The 15,721-nt window shown below is 44.4% G+C and overlaps 1 protein-coding gene across 1 annotated transcript in view; it reads left to right on the top strand.

Annotated features, from left to right (window-relative positions):
* Window positions 1-15,721, top strand: part of LOC119962011 (bile salt export pump-like) — a 138,597-nt gene that overhangs the window by 72,157 nt on the left and 50,719 nt on the right. Inside the window, 7 exon segments of the mRNA XM_038789760.1 lie at window positions 1,571-1,774; window positions 3,416-3,586; window positions 4,478-4,679; window positions 4,794-4,875; window positions 8,935-9,055; window positions 15,219-15,389; window positions 15,481-15,585. Of these exon segments, the coding sequence (XP_038645688.1) occupies window positions 1,571-1,774; window positions 3,416-3,586; window positions 4,478-4,679; window positions 4,794-4,875; window positions 8,935-9,055; window positions 15,219-15,389; window positions 15,481-15,585 (1,056 nt within the window).

The raw sequence follows: 15,721 nt of genomic DNA, 5'->3' as shown, positions 1-15,721 counted from the left end.
CTTGGAACTCGGAGCACGGAATAACATTTTTTATTAAAGATGTAAAAGATTCCATGGTAACTTTTTTTTAAAAAGAGCAGAAAGTTTCCTGAATCATATTGTATACAAATTATTTACATGGTTAATTACAATGACCATACTTCAAAAGTCATTCATTCGCAATGAAGTACATTGCGGTATCCTGGAAATGGGAACAGTGCTGCAGTATAATGCAAGTTGTTTCTTTGGACAAAGCAATGAATTCCAAAATGTGGGGAGCAAAAGTGATCTTAAATTAGTTTGGATTTCTACTTGCCAAAGTATATTGTGCACCTATTAGGAAAAATGAATATATAAAATAGCACTCGTGTTTAGGATTCAAGTCGGACCATCTCATATTCTTTAATTACTTTTTATTTCTAAAAACAGGGTGGAACTCTCCCAAGCCCCTGCTAGCACGTTCAATGACGGGCATAGGGGGGAGAATATTGCGGGAGGCCCAGCAATTAGTTTCACACGCTTTTGAAGGGAAACCTTCCATTGGTACCCACCATGTGGCTGGTCAGAAAACCCACCAGAAGCCGGAATTTGCATCCCATTAAGGCCCAACCTCTCCCCCCCCCCCAGACACACACCATATTCTCTGCAATGCTAGCAGCCCCCCCCCCCCCACAGACACACCATATTCTCTGCAATGCTAGCAGCCCCCCCCCCCCACAGACCCCCCCCCCCCCTCCCACAGACACACCATATTCTCTGCAAGGGGCTGGTTTAGCTCACTGAGCTAAATCGCTGGCTTTTAAAGCAGACCAAGCAGGCCAGCAGCACTGTTCGATTCCCGTACCAGCCTCCCCGGACAGGCGCCGGAATGTGGCGACTAGGGGCTTTTCACAGTAACTTCGTTGAAGCCTACTCGTGACAATAAGCGATTTTCATTTTCAATGCTAGCAGGAAAACACACCGACATAGAACATAGACGTGGTACATATTTGGAACAATGTGGCATGCAGATGTCGAGACTCACCTGATCAACATCTGGGGCTGCATTGGGAGTTCAGGATGGAGGCAGCCCACAATCCTAGACCTTGGAACACCACAGCATTACGTCTGGGATTCATCTACTGGTGGATCTTCCAGATTAGGTGTCCAGGAGATAATTAATCCTCAAGCCTAAATGTTCGGCGATCCAGCATTCAGTCCCAGTGCTCCCAGAGATCTATCTTCATTCTCCAGCTGTTCGCCTTCTTTATTCAATAGTGCCTTTTCAATATGGCACCCAGACACAACGGCAGACTACGCACCATCCAGGCCTGCCCTGCCCCCGAATATGGCACAAAACACTTGGGTGCATAATTAATGAGATCAAGGCTGGAAAATTTGGCGTGTTTTCTTGCCGGCCTCGGCAGTGGAAATCACTCCACGTTTCTGCCTCTGGCGTGGCACTTGGTCTTAAAATGGGGGAATTCCACCCACCATATCAGTATTTATAGATCATAATTGAAATAATGTATCGACTTACAATAAATCAACCTCGTTAATACAAAGTACTGCTTATATCTTGTGTCGTTATAAATTTGACTTGTTCTTGCAGGTTACACTGGATGGCCATGATATCCGCTCTCTGAATATTCAATGGCTGCGTTCTTTGATTGGAATCGTTGAGCAGGAGCCTGTCTTGTTCGCTACCACCATTGAAGAGAATATTCGCTATGGTTGTGACAGTTTGACAAAGGATCAGATTATCAGAGCAGCCAAGGAAGCCAATGCATACAACTTCATTATGGATCTGCCAGAGGTATCATCCAGAAATCACTATTTGTATGTGGCAAAAGTCGGTATCCAAATAGTAAAGTGACTCAATGGAACTGTCCCCCCCCTCCCAGGCAATATAATTGATGTTACCTTAATTAATTTATTTAGTTCAGAATTGTAAGGAACAGGTATAGATGGAAATAACCAAATACTCTAATGAAGATAATAACACAAAATAAAAATGGCACATGGAAATAAAATCTTTACTTAATAGGATTGTCAATTTGTTTCCTTCATGTGTTGAAAGACTATTCCAGCATTACTCTTTCACAAATTTGTGCAGGATGCACCAACATGATGTTATACTAATCTCCTCCACAAGAGGGAAATGTCAGATTATTTTTGCAAAGATCCTGTGAAAATTGTGTTGTTATTTGTTCTGTAATATGGAAAGTGAGGGAAAAATATACAGATAGTCCTTTAAAACTATGTGAACGTCTCTTTTTATTAAATGCCCCAAAATACATTGTTAAGAATAATACATTATTCCTGGACTGGATTCTCCGATTTTGAGGCTATGTCCCCATGCCAGCGTGGGAAAGGTGGCGTTTTTTGCGACAGAAAAAATAGTGTAATACGGCAACCGATTTTCCGTTTGGCTGGGGGCTAGCATCACGGCAGTGTAGAGCACCCGGCTTTAGCTGCCGATACGGCCCAGAGAATTGCCGGTCTGTGGCCGCGCATGCGCACGGCGGCAGCCTGCAGCAGCCACGCTGTGCAACATGGCACCAGCCGCTCCCGGACCCGGCCTGCAAAATATTGCCCCTCCCTTTGCCCGGCTAGCGTGCCCCGGACCACCCCCCCAACAGTGCTCCCAGCCCCTGGCAAAGTCGCCCCTGCCCGCGGATCGGCCCTCCCCCGACTGGGGCGGTGCTGGACTGAGTCCGCAGCCACCGCGCCGAGTTCCGGACGGATGTGACCACACGCGACCGATGCCGTCGGGAACAAGGCCAGTCGGGGGGGAAGTATTGTGAGGTGGGCCGCAGGCAATGGCCTGAGGCCATTGATACGACGTGTGGCGAATTCTCCGAGTATGCCATTTTGGAGGGGGCAGAGCATCACAAAAGCTGCTCCACCCCGGATTTGGTCGGAATCAGGTATTCTCTGCCTGATCGCCGAACCCAATTTCACCATCAGCGACCGGAGAATCCCACCCCTTGTATTAGTTCCTTTTTATATTTTTGGGAATAGCCAAGATATCTTTGCATACACAGGATATTTGAATAGTGTGCCATCCTCTAGAAACAAAATGTAAAATGTAATTTTTGCTGAATGTTTTTTATTCTTCCAAATGTAGGGTGTTAAGAGTGGGGACATAATTTTCCAACTTTTGGCACAAGGTCTTGTTATTCTCAAATCCGGTATTCCCAAAAAGCAAACTTGCTGCACAGTTGTGCCATTTTTTCTAACTCCACTGGCAGTTTTGTGCTGCACACCACACTTAAATAGAAATGAGCCAGGTTGATTCTAAATTACTCCACATTGGATTCCTACAGTTGTCCAACAGAGGGGAGTTTCTGTTCATCAGACCATACAGAATTGGAGCCGTAGTGACAAATAGAATTGATAGTGTGTTAACTCACTTCTTCCTCGACTTGCTCATACATACTCATTTCTTTTTCAGAAATTTAACACCCTTGTGGGTGAAGGGGGGGGTCAAATGAGTGGAGGACAAAAGCAGCGCATTGCCATTGCTCGAGCTCTTGTGAGAAACCCCAAAATTCTGTTGCTGGACATGGCAACGTCAGCACTAGACAACGAGAGTGAGGCGGTTGTTCAAAATGCATTGGACAAGGTGTGTTTCCATTACAAAAAAAAACGGTTGGCACATATCCTCTGAAACCTCCCTCAGAGTCCCAACCTCCCCAGGGGTTCCCCAGTCCTGTGATGCTGGCCTTTATTGCATCCCTCTTCAGCACACACCCTTGCCTATAAGCAATTTGGGGGCTGGTTTAGCACACTGGGCTAAATCGCTGGCTTTTACAGCAGACCAAGGCAGGCCAGCAGCACGGTTCAATTCCCGTACTAGCCTCCCTGAATAGGCGCTGGAATGCGGTGACTAGGGGCTTTTCACAGTAACTGCATCGAAGCCTACTGGTGACAATAAGCGATTTTCATTTCATTTCATTTCTTTAGCGGTGGTGCTTTTGTCTGTCTAAATTCCACTTCCATGTTTTTGTTCTCCTTAAACCTGCCTGCCTCTCTATCCCCTGCTCTTCCTATAAATCTATCTCTTTAACAAGTGTTTGGTGACCTTTCTTCATTATTTATTCCTTGGTTTGCTGTATGTTTAGCTTTACCCCTTTAAGAAGCTCCATTGGATATATTCCAACTTTAAAGGCACCGTATAAAGGATTAATGTTGTTGCTGTTATTCTTATTGTTGTATTGCATTAGGGGCTGTTTTAGCTCACTGGGCTAAATCGCTGGCTTTTAAAGCAGACCAAGCAGGCCAGCAGCACGGTTCAATTCCAGTACAAGCCTCCCCGGACAGGCGCCGGAATGTGGCGACTAGGGGCTTTTCACAGTAACTTCATTGAAGCCTACTCGTGACAATAAGCATTTTTCATTTCATTTCATTATTGTTTTACTACCCATCTTCTGTCCTATATAATTTAGTTAATGAAGTAACTAATTACATTAAATTCAACATTTCTGAAGCTTGTTGAAATTATTTTTGTGCAAAGGTTCGGTTGGGTCGGACAACAATCTCCATCGCTCATCGTTTATCCACAGTAAGGAATGCTGATGTGATCATTGGTTTTGAGCATGGAAGAGCTGTGGAACAGGGAAAACATGCAGAACTACTTGAAAGAAAAGGCGTTTATTTCACTTTGGTAACCCTGCAAAGCCAGGGCGACAAAGCTCTCAATGAAAAAGCACGGCAAAGTGAGAAACTTTATCACTTCAATTATTCTGCTGAAAACAAAATGCTCATCGATTAATTTTATAATGAATGCCAGAAACATTTTACTTTCCTTTCCACATTTGCTCATTTCTTAGTGGCAGCAAACTGCCCAGTTGAAGAACAAAGAATTGAAAAGCAACAGTCTTTCAGAAGAGGGAGCTATCAAGCAAGTTTACGGTAAGAAGCAAATACTGCCCTGTGGAGATCTTGGGGGCCTCGCTGCACTCTCACTCAAGTGTAATGAGGCTGGTGAATAGCGGGAGAGTGAGAAACGAGATCCGAGCCAGGCATCAAACAGTTTGCGATGCAACCGGCCAGCTCCCATTGGCGAAATCGGGATGGTGAGAAACCAATTATCATCACTTAAGCCCCATTTCCATACAATTAACGGGAGCCACCCCATATCCTGTCATTCAGTGGCCTCCCCAGCAACTGCTCACGCTGGCACCGATTAGTACTCCTTTTGAAAAATGTGAACCTGTCGGAAGGGCTTTTGTGGTGAGCCAAGGAGGTGACTCGCCATCTTTGCTCACAGGCAAAGAGCCCAGGGACACTGGACTTGCCACCCCAGTGGTCGGTGAGAGGCTGCGCTGGGGCGGACAACCGGGAGGTAACCGCTCATGGCACTGCCATGCCAACCCCTGAATTGTGTGTACCCGTTCCTGGGGCAACCCTTGGTCCTGCCCATCCATCCCACCGATGGGCCCATAACCTCCACCGACTGCCAATGCCTCTGGCTGCACGGCTGAAGGCTATTACTAGTAGGGAATTTGCAATCGTGATTAAGTGAGCTCTTCACACATGGCAAGTGGATTCCTTGGGTGGGTGGGCCATGTAGTATGTGGGGTCATTGCCTAGCATCCCAATCACACCTTGATGGCTGGACACTGTGCTTGAACACTTCAGGAGGCAACACCATACACGCAACATCCGAACACCCAGGGGTTCTCTGGCTCCAAGGGGAGCACAGGTGTTCTCCTCGGAGTCAGAAGAAGGGGCCACCCAGGATGGGCCGGCGCCATCAGCTGGAGGACCTGCGGGAGAATGGACATTTGGTCAGTGGGAGGGATGGGTCAGTCAGTAAGCCAATCACTACTCATGTGACAGGTCCTCCAGTGGAGCACAGTGGTTCCTCACCTCTGCGGCGTCCGCCAGCCTCCATGTTGGTGACCGCTCTGTCCACGGCCACCCCAGTCACCTCCAGGGCACGCTCCTTGAAGGAGATGAGGATTTTTATATCCAGCACCCCTCCGCCAGTCTGGGCTCTCTCCTGACGATTATGGGAGAGGTTTTCCTGAGGAGACACATAGAGGGCATTGATAGCCACATGCGTGGTTCACAGTGGTGGGAGAGGGGGTGTGAAGGAGAGGTTTGGGGGGAGTTAAGGGAGAAGGAGCAGAGGAAGGGCTGGTGGTTACCTGGGAGGTGGGGGTGGATGCTCCCTTGGGTGGGGGGGTTGTTGGTGTCTACTCATTCGTGCTGCCCGGTGTAGGTCATTAACCTTTTTTCGGCACTGAAGGTCAGTCTTCCTGGTCACACTCCCCGAGCTGACAGCTGCTGCCACTTTGTCCCAGGCAGCACATGCTGCCTTGTGGCTAACTCTCCGGGACCCTCAGAACAGACCAACCCTCCTGGTCTCCATGCCGTCGGGCAGCCTCCCCAGGTTAGCATCTGCAAATCTTGGGGCTGGTCTCCTCGGCGCCATTGTTGCGAGCTGGCTGGGGTTGGCTGAGCAAGTGCTGCTTAAGTGCTGCTCGACCTTATTAGTTGGGGGCCTGCGAGTGCGGTCCTGGTGAATCATCTGGCGAGCCTTCATTTGCGGCGAGAAGCCCATGAGGCCTCATTAAGTGGACCAATTAATGTTGAATTGTGTTGCCGGCCCCGTTGGGCCGGGCACCAGGAATCTCCTGGCAATTCCCGTTCACTACCACACTTAGACATTTTTCCAGAAAATTCTGCCCTTGGATCAAGATTTGTCTTGTTATTAAGTAAGTACACACCAAGGGAAGGCTATTTCCAGTATAATTTAAAAGGGACAACATTGCCACTTTAGGGCATATTAAGTTTTATCGATATTTTCTAATCTTCCTACTCTAGATTATTTCAACTGTAGGTCATATTCTTGAGTGCCAACTATTCATATCATTGTCTTGCAACCTAAATAAGCTTTCATAATCCATCGAGGTAAATGGCTCAGCCAAACTTAGTAATTGCTTTCAGGTTTTTGTCTCGGGTGTCTGCCGAAATCTTGCAATGCCAAATATGAGAAAAATATATTGCAGTAGAGTCTCTCATGGCAAGCCAATTGGCCGGTAAGGCCTACTACCATTTTATCATCCTAACAAAGTTTTCCTTCTAACAGAAGAACAAAATACTGCAAGTACAAGAAATCTGAAATAAAACCAAAAGAAAAAAGTCTAAATACTGAGCAAATAAGGCAGCATCTTTAGAGAAACAGAGATAATGGGAGCGATTTAACGAAATGGGAACAAAATCCCAAAGCAAGCACGTTTAGCCGTGTGTTTCCCAAACACAAGACTATAAAAGACGACTCGCGTTTGATAAGGGGCCTCAACAGGGAACCCACAGCCGAGGCACCACATAGTCCCTTTTTGTGCATTGAGGAGCTCCTCTCGCTGGAACACCTCAGTGTAGCGAGAGATTTAATTTGGCGTCCCAATCGCCAAGGCCCCCGAAGCGAACACGACCCCTTCCCAATCCCTAACGCACTGTGGGATGGTGCCCAAGCCCGCTCCCAACACCCCCACAGGGCACCCCGGGCCCCGTGCAAAAACTGCCAGCTTGGCACTTTGGAAGTGCTGACCTGGCACTCTGCCAGTGCCCCTCACATCTGTCAGTGCCACTTGGGCACCTTGGCAGTACCAGATTGGCTTGTATCAGCCATGCTGCCCTGTGGTGAGCTGCTTTTCAGGCGCAGCGTGACCATTAATTTCCTGCGTGGGAAGTCTCTGTGGAGGGATAGAAATGGTGTCCGGGATCAGATACTGAGATCATAGACACCGTACAGTGCAGGAGGAGGACAATCAGCCCATCGACTCTGCACTGACCCTCTGAAAGATCACCGTACCCATGCCCTATCCCCACCCTATGTCCGTTACCCCAACTAGGGGCAATTTAGAAAATACCTTGGCCCATCGTGAGATCCACCGCATCAGGTACATGGTTGTTTAGACCTGCATCAATTCTTGCCCAGATGATTCTGGCTCAGAGGATGAGAGAATCATAAGGGCCCGGAGAATAAGGTGCCCGGCCCTTTAATAGGATGCATTAATGATCATTTGTACCCTCCCGCTGACACAGGATGCAAACCTCGATCCCAAGACCAGCAGGGGACTGGAGCACTGGAATGGGATCGACGCTGGATTCTTCGGCATTCGCTGCTGGGAGCGAAGTTCCCAATGCAGCAGAGAATACAGCCCGTTATCTCTGATTCCCTCAGCCTGACCTACTGAGTAGTTCCAGCATTTATTGCAGTTTTCCCTCTTCCACTCCCACCAGATCTCAGAGGATTTTCCTTCTTTCCGCCTTAAGTTACCACCATTTCTTGGAGTATATCTTGGGGAAGGTGGCAGTGGACCATGGTAAATAATAGTATATTGCTCTGAAGTGGAGTATCCATTCTACCCTGAATGGTTTGTTCATTAAAGATCTCAATCTAGTAGAAACCCATCAGTGGTTTCCAATCTTTGGGATATTTATACTCATTTAAGGGTCCATTCCACCTTTCACTCTGCCCCTTTCATATATAGGATTAGATCTTGTACACACTGTAATTCTTCAATATATCTAGCCTTCAATAGTGCCTTTTTATGGGTAATTGCTACTTTAAATTAAGTAGCTGTCTTGCAAATAAGACGACATCCTAAGGGATCCTCGGTTGTGCATTATGTTTAGCATTATAATGTATTCAAGCAAGTACGTTTCTGTAACCCCCATTTATAGACTGTCTGTATATCAGGAATAATTTCACCAGATGCACGTTTTGATTTAATTCTTGACGCACAATTGCACTTAATTAGTCTTTAACTTTGCTTAGATTAAACAATTTGATTAAATTCTTCAAAACGTAATCATGTAAAAAGGCAATGATAATCATAAATAGAGAAACCATTTCCTTCCTTAAGACTTGCCCATTGAACGAATTGAACCTTTGGTTGTTTTGAAATGCATATTGGACAATATTGGACAGTATTAGAAATCACTATATATCTGCAGATCCTCGATTCGTCAACGTTCTCGGTCTCAGCTGTCAAACCTGCTTGCCGATCTGTCTATGCCTGGAGATGTTGCTTCAACTGTCCGTCGTTCCTCTGGGTATCTTGATAATGAAGACAAGGTTGGAAATTCCACTGAATTAATGCAAAATGCATTTTCAATTACCTGACTTTTGTTTTATTATTGTAAGCAGAACAAAAGTCACTTGTGATATTAAGTTGGCAAGAACAGAAAATTAATAATCAAACGTGTCCAGGAATAGAATTGTACTGGCAATGAACAGAGTTCAGAGTGAATTCCTCAGAATCCAGCATGTTGATCTGTTTCTTCTGTTACATATTATTCACAAGGAAAATAATATTCTTTATTGTCCAGTATCAGCTGGTTTAGCTCACCAGGCTAAATCGCTGGCTTTTAAAGCAGACCAAGCAGGCCAGCAGCACGGTTCGATTCCCGTACCAGCCTCCCCGGATAGGCGCCGGAATGTGGCGACTAGGGGCTTTTCACAGTAACTTCATTGAAGCCTACTCGTGACAATAAGCGATTTTCATTTTCATTTCATTTTCCTTCGAGGAAAGGTATTTTCCATTTTTTTTTGCTTCAAACTTGCAAAACAAAAATGCAAGTTTTTTGAAAAAGTATGCATTGCTTTCTGTTCTGGTATACTGGATTTTATAGCAGACTGAATATATCAGGAACGCTATGATAGATTAATAAACTGTGTAAAGCAGAGTCTTGCTCTCCTGGCACAATGAACTCTCCAATCCCACTGGGGCAATCACATTTGTAATTTAACTCAAGTATTTTGTCTAGAAAGTCTGCTGTCTCACAAAATTTGGGAATTTCTGGTAGAGATGCAAAGGCACGTAAATTTATTCTTCATGCAATATGCATATATTTGCAGAATTCTAGCAATGTCTAAACTGCTTTGGAAATTGATAACAAATGGACGCAACAATAAGGTATTAGAATGTTACTGAACTAAACAGGAAACATCCTGAATCCTTAAAGAAAAATTAAAAAATATAAGCAAAGCACTCATTAAATTTACCGGATATCCCTGAAGCAAAGGTGGGAATTTGTATTAACATTTCCAAATTTAAAATGCAAATTTATATTGATAAATTACAATTGTTGAAGCTCTAAAAGCATTAGTAACTAAAAAAGAGAGTTTCTAAGTACGGAGAAGTCGGACAGCAATAGAGATGAGCAAGGACCACAATAAGGAATGGTTCAGCTAAGCACTATTTCTAAATATTGGTTGAAGAATTAGGTGTTTGTCTAGGGCCCTCTTACTGTCAGTGTTATGTAGCGTTTTGGGTCTTTTTCTTGGTGTCTTTCCATTTTTCCTCAACACACACACTCTCATTGGCTTTCAGCCACTTTACCAGCCCTCTATCTGCCCCAATACCTTTTTGGCCTTCCGTGAACATTTTTTCATGTCCTGCCGTCTCTTTCCTCCTCTTCACCTACTCCCATCCCACCCATCTAATTAGAATATAGAGAGAGGGAGGAATGCAGCAAAGAGAAAAGGAAGAGGGGAAGTAAAGTAGATTGTGATTGAGAAAAATAGCAGAAGGTGAAAAGAAATGGAGATAGAGAGAGAAACAAGTAAAACAGGAGAAAGAATGAATCAATAATGGATAGGATACTGAAAGACAAATTCAAAAAATATCTAGAACATAAACTCGTGGTCAACGTCAATTTCAAAAGATAAAGTCATGCTTGACCAACATCATTGAATTCTTTGAAGAAATACAAAAGAGTGGTGATGTAGGGTGATGTAGTAGATCAACATTTATTTCCAAAAGGCATTTGATTAGATTTCACAAAACAGACAAATTTATAAGTTCAGAGCATGAGAAGTCATGGGGCAAATAGTAGAAATTATAACGTACTGGTGACAAGACAGAAAGCAGTGGTGGTGGTATTGAACCTCAAGAGACCACACTTGCAGTACTGTGCACAATTCTACTTACCATATAAGAATAAATAATATTGAGGTACTGGGGAGGGTGCAGAAAAGACTTACAAGGATGATACCAGAACTGCAAGGTTACACCTATCAGGAAAGGTGGAAAAGTCAGGATCTGAAAAGGGAAAGCTGATGAGAGACAATAGGCGTCTTTAAAGTTATACAAAGCTTTGACAGGGTCAACATAGAAATAAATCACTTGTGGGGAAATGCCTAAATCAGAGACCATTAATATAAAATAGTCAGAAAGGAATCAAATTGGGAATTTACCCTGAGAGTGGGGAACATGTGGAATTCCCTACCATGTAAGGACTGGGCCATTCTCAATAACGCTGTTGCAAATGCTTGTTGAAGATACTACTTCTATGTAAGAAAGTGAATCTAAAAGGAAAATAAGTTGGTGTCGCAAAAATGGAAAAGGATATATAAACAATCAAAAGGGTCATGGTACATATAAAGGAAGAAAATATAAAATATAGCAAGGAAATGAGAGTGCAGAGACTGAAGGGAAGGTGATAAGATAAGAAAATATAGAATGGAAGAAGAAATAGTGTTAAAAGAAAAAAAAGTGACAATGCAGTATGAGCATGAGAGGTTGGTTCCTTAAATTGGACTTCTCTTCTGCCTGGAAAACAAGTTCAGTTCAGTCCAATTTAAACTACCTGACCTCTTGACTTTGTAAATGGCAGATTGGCAGAGATGGGAAATGGGCAAGGCTCTGCTTGTGGAGGAGTGATGGGGAGAAACCTTCAGGTATATGTTAGAGTTCTACGCTATTTGCATCATTTCTTAATGCGATCAGGAACAATTCCCAATATTTTCAAATTTACAGATGACTTTATGGTACTATCACTGAGGTTCCACAGTTCCAAGGTTAGCTGGAAAATGATACAACCTGAAAAGCCCAGGCTTCAAGCTTTTTCAGGATATTTCTTTAAACTTGTTCCTCCATTCTAGATTACTATTGACTGTAGCTTGGGTTGGGCACCCTTTGACGAATAACTTTCATGATGAAAGGGAGGAATATCACTGAGCTTCAGTGAATGCAAGGCATATATAACAGTCCAAACGATGTGCCTTGGATTTTGGAATCAAACCATTTGGGCCGGGATTCTCCGAGCCCATGTTGGGTTGGAGAATCGGCGGTGATGTGGGAAATTCCCGCCACGCCGCTCCGACGCTGGGACGCAATTCTCCGTTAACTGGAGAATCGGTGCCAATCACGCTCGCGTGGTCGACGCTGCGCCAGTCAGAGGCTGCTGAAAGAGGCCACAACTGCGATTCTCAGCGGTCGACCGGCCGAATTCCCACTACGTTCCACCGAGTCCCGCTGGTATGGTTCCAACCTGGCTGGAACTCGGACCCGCGGATGCGGTGGCTGTCCTGATGGAGGGCGGGGCATCAGACTCCAGGTGGAGGCGTCCACGGCGTCCAGGCTCGCGATCGGAGGTAACCGATCGGCGGGTTCCCGCAATCTGGAGGGGCCCTACCTCCTTCTGCATGGGCCTGCTGTAGGGCTCCGCCATGTTGCGCGACGTTGGCGCGGCAACAGGCACCATGCGCATGCGCCGGTGTGGAGATGGCCACCTAGCGCATGCACGGACCCGCGCCGGCAGTGCAGGGCCGTGTATCGGTGCCTGAGCTGTGTGGAACACTCCAGCGTCGTGCTGGCCCCCTGAGGGCCACTGAATCGCTGGGCCAGGAGGCCCGTTGACGCCGGCGTGCACCACTCCATTTCGGAGAATCTCGGCCTTGGTTTTTGCATTTTGGTCCCAAAAACAGCCACTTGTATTATGTTTTTGTACTTTCACAAGATGTGGGCATCGCCAACTAGACCAGCAACTGTTGTCTTTCCCTAATTGTCCTTGGTTAGTGAGCCACCTTCTTGAACCGCTGCAGTCCATGTGGTGTAGGTGCATCCATAGTGCTGTTAGGGAGGGAGTTCCTGGATTTTGACTCAGTGACAGTGAAGCAATGACGATATAGCTTCAAGTCAGGATTGTATGTGGTTTGGAGGAGAACTTGCAGATGATGGTGTTCCTTTGCATCTGATGCCTTTGTTGATTCTAGTTGGTAGAGGTTGCAGGTTTGGATACTTGATGATTTGCTGCAACATTGTGCATCAGTGGTGCATGTTGACTGTGGTGAAAGAGTGCCAACCAAGAGGGCTATTTTTTCCTTGATGGTGTTGAGCTTCTTGAGTGTTGTAGGAGCTGCACTCAGCCAGGCAAGTGGAGAGTGTTCCATCACAATCTTGACTAGTGTCTTGTAGATGGTGGACAGGATTTGGAGAATCAGGAGATGAAGTAACTGCCACAGAATTCCCAGCCTCTGGCCTGTTCTAATAGCCACAGTATTTATGTGACTGATCCAGTTCAGTTTCTGGTTAATATTGATTACCGCTATTGGTTATCGTACGATAACCCCAGGATTTTGACCGTGGGAGAACTCAATGTAACTGAAGTCTCTCATCTCATGAAGCTTTTTTTGCACCCTCTCTAATGCCTTCACATCCTTCCTGAAATGTGCTGCCCAGAACTGGATGCAATACTTCAGTTGAGGCCAAACCAGTGTTTTAAACAGGCTCAACATACCTTCTATTAACTTTTAGACAGAAGAGCATAAGATGTAGGAGAAGAAGTAAGCCATTTAACCCATTAAGTTTGTTCTATCATTTAATGTGATCATGGCTGATCTGATATAATCCTCAACTCCACTTTCCCGCCTTTTTCCCACAATCCTTATTCCCTTGCTGATTAAAAATTTGTCTATCTCAGCCTTGAACATATTAAGGAAAGATACACTGGCATTGGAGGTAGTCCAGAGAAGGTTCACTGGATTGATCCTGGGAATGGAGAGATTTTCTTATGAGGAGATGTTAAATAAATTGGGCCTATAATAATTGGAGTTTAAAAGAATGAGAGATTCTCAGGGCGCTTGACAGGGTAGATGCTGAGAGGATGTTTTCTCTTGTGGCAGAATCTAGGACCAGAAGGCATAATCTCAGAGTAAGGGGTCACACATTTAAGATGGAGATGAGGGGGAATTTCCTCTCTCGGAGGGTAGTAAACCTGTGGAATTCTTTACCAAAGATTTCTGTTGAGGCTGGGTCATTAATAGATAAGGGGCCAAAACTGTTCACAGTATTCCAGGTGTGGTCAAACTAGTGCCCTGTATAGTTTTTGCAGGATTTCGCTATTTTTATGCTCCATTCCCTTTGAAATATAGACCAACATTCCTTTTGCCTTTCCAATTACCTGTTGAACTTGCACGCCAGATTTTTGTGATTTAGACATGAGGACCCCCAAATTCCTCTATGCTGGTGTTTTCTGATTTCTTTCTCAATTTAAATAATATTCAGCTCTTTTATTTTTTCTACCAAAGTGCATAACTTCACATTTTCCTACATTATATTCCATCTGCCAAGTTTTTGCCCACTCACCTAACCTGTCTATATCGTTCTGTAGACTCTTTGTGACATCCTCACCACCTGCCTTTCCACCTATTTTTGTGTCCGCAAGCTTGGCAATAGTGCATTCACTTCCCTCGTCAAAGTCATTCATATATCTTGTCAATAATTGTGGTCCCAGCACGGATCCCGTGGCACTCCATTAGTTACAGGCTGCCATCATTCCAACTCTCTGTCTGTATTCTATGCCGGATTTGATAAATCCCTGGATCCTGTATGTTTTATTAACCACTCTCCCAACCTGTCCTGTCACTTTTGGTAATTTATGAATTAGGACCCTCTTATCCTGTTTAGAATTGTTCCCTTTGTTGTCTCTCTGTGTTCTTCCTCCCAAAAATGAATCACATCACAATTCTCTGCATTAAATTTCAAATATCGTTTTAATATCTTCTCTTTTACAATAAGGGCATAGTGTAGGTTAGATGGCCTTTAGTTTTTTTCCATGTCGGTGCAACATCGAGGGCCGAAGGGCCTGTACTGCGCTGTATTGTTCTATGTTCTATGTTCTTTGTCACTCTGATCTCCCATGATCTAAACATTAGTTTGACTGTTATGGAAATGTTAAATTAAAAGAAAATATTGAGTTTTATTAATTGGTCTCAATTGTCTTTCACTTAAAATGAAGACACCCAAGAATCAATGACATCTCCACATTCAGCTGAGTCTTGCATGAATTCACGATCATGTTCATCTAATTTGCATTTTTTATTGCCAGTACAGCACTATCACATCATAAAATTTTATTGTTTTTTTTGTAAGAGCTGCCATCCTGTAAATGGTCAATAAAATTAATCTGGACTAATTTAATTATGGCCTAAAAGAGATTTATTTTACAATAAGGTTATGGAGAAGGAGGAGGAGGAGGAGGAGGATATTGAGCCTGCACCAGTGACTAGAATTCTGAAATACAATGTTGCTGAATGGCCCTATATGTTGCTGGGTTCACTTGGTGCCGCTGTTAATGGTGGAGTCAATCCAGTCTATGCACTGTTGTTCAGTCAGATTCTTGGGGTAGGAAACATATTTTCCCATTATACTATTAATTCAATTTGGAAAACACAACCCGGACAAGAGATAATAATTGTTTCTTTCATTTCCCTAGACATTTTCTATGCAGAATGAAGAAGAGAAGAGGAATCAGATCAACTCAATATGCTTATTTTTTGCTATTGTCGGAATGGTGTCATTTCTGACACAGTTTCTGCAGGTATAAACTTATTTCTTTGCAGCAAAATATATTGCGGTTTGATTCTAGATTTTCCCTGGCGATTATTTTGTGCTCATTAATCTTTCATGCTTTGTGGCCTCACTATGTAAGTAACATTCTCCGGTCATTTTTAGTA

The sequence above is a fragment of the Scyliorhinus canicula genome, chromosome 2 (genome assembly GCF_902713615.1).
Source record: "Scyliorhinus canicula chromosome 2, sScyCan1.1, whole genome shotgun sequence".
NCBI classification, from domain to species: Eukaryota; Metazoa; Chordata; class Chondrichthyes; order Carcharhiniformes; family Scyliorhinidae; genus Scyliorhinus; species Scyliorhinus canicula.
This window is presented reverse-complemented; position numbering and strand designations above follow the sequence as displayed.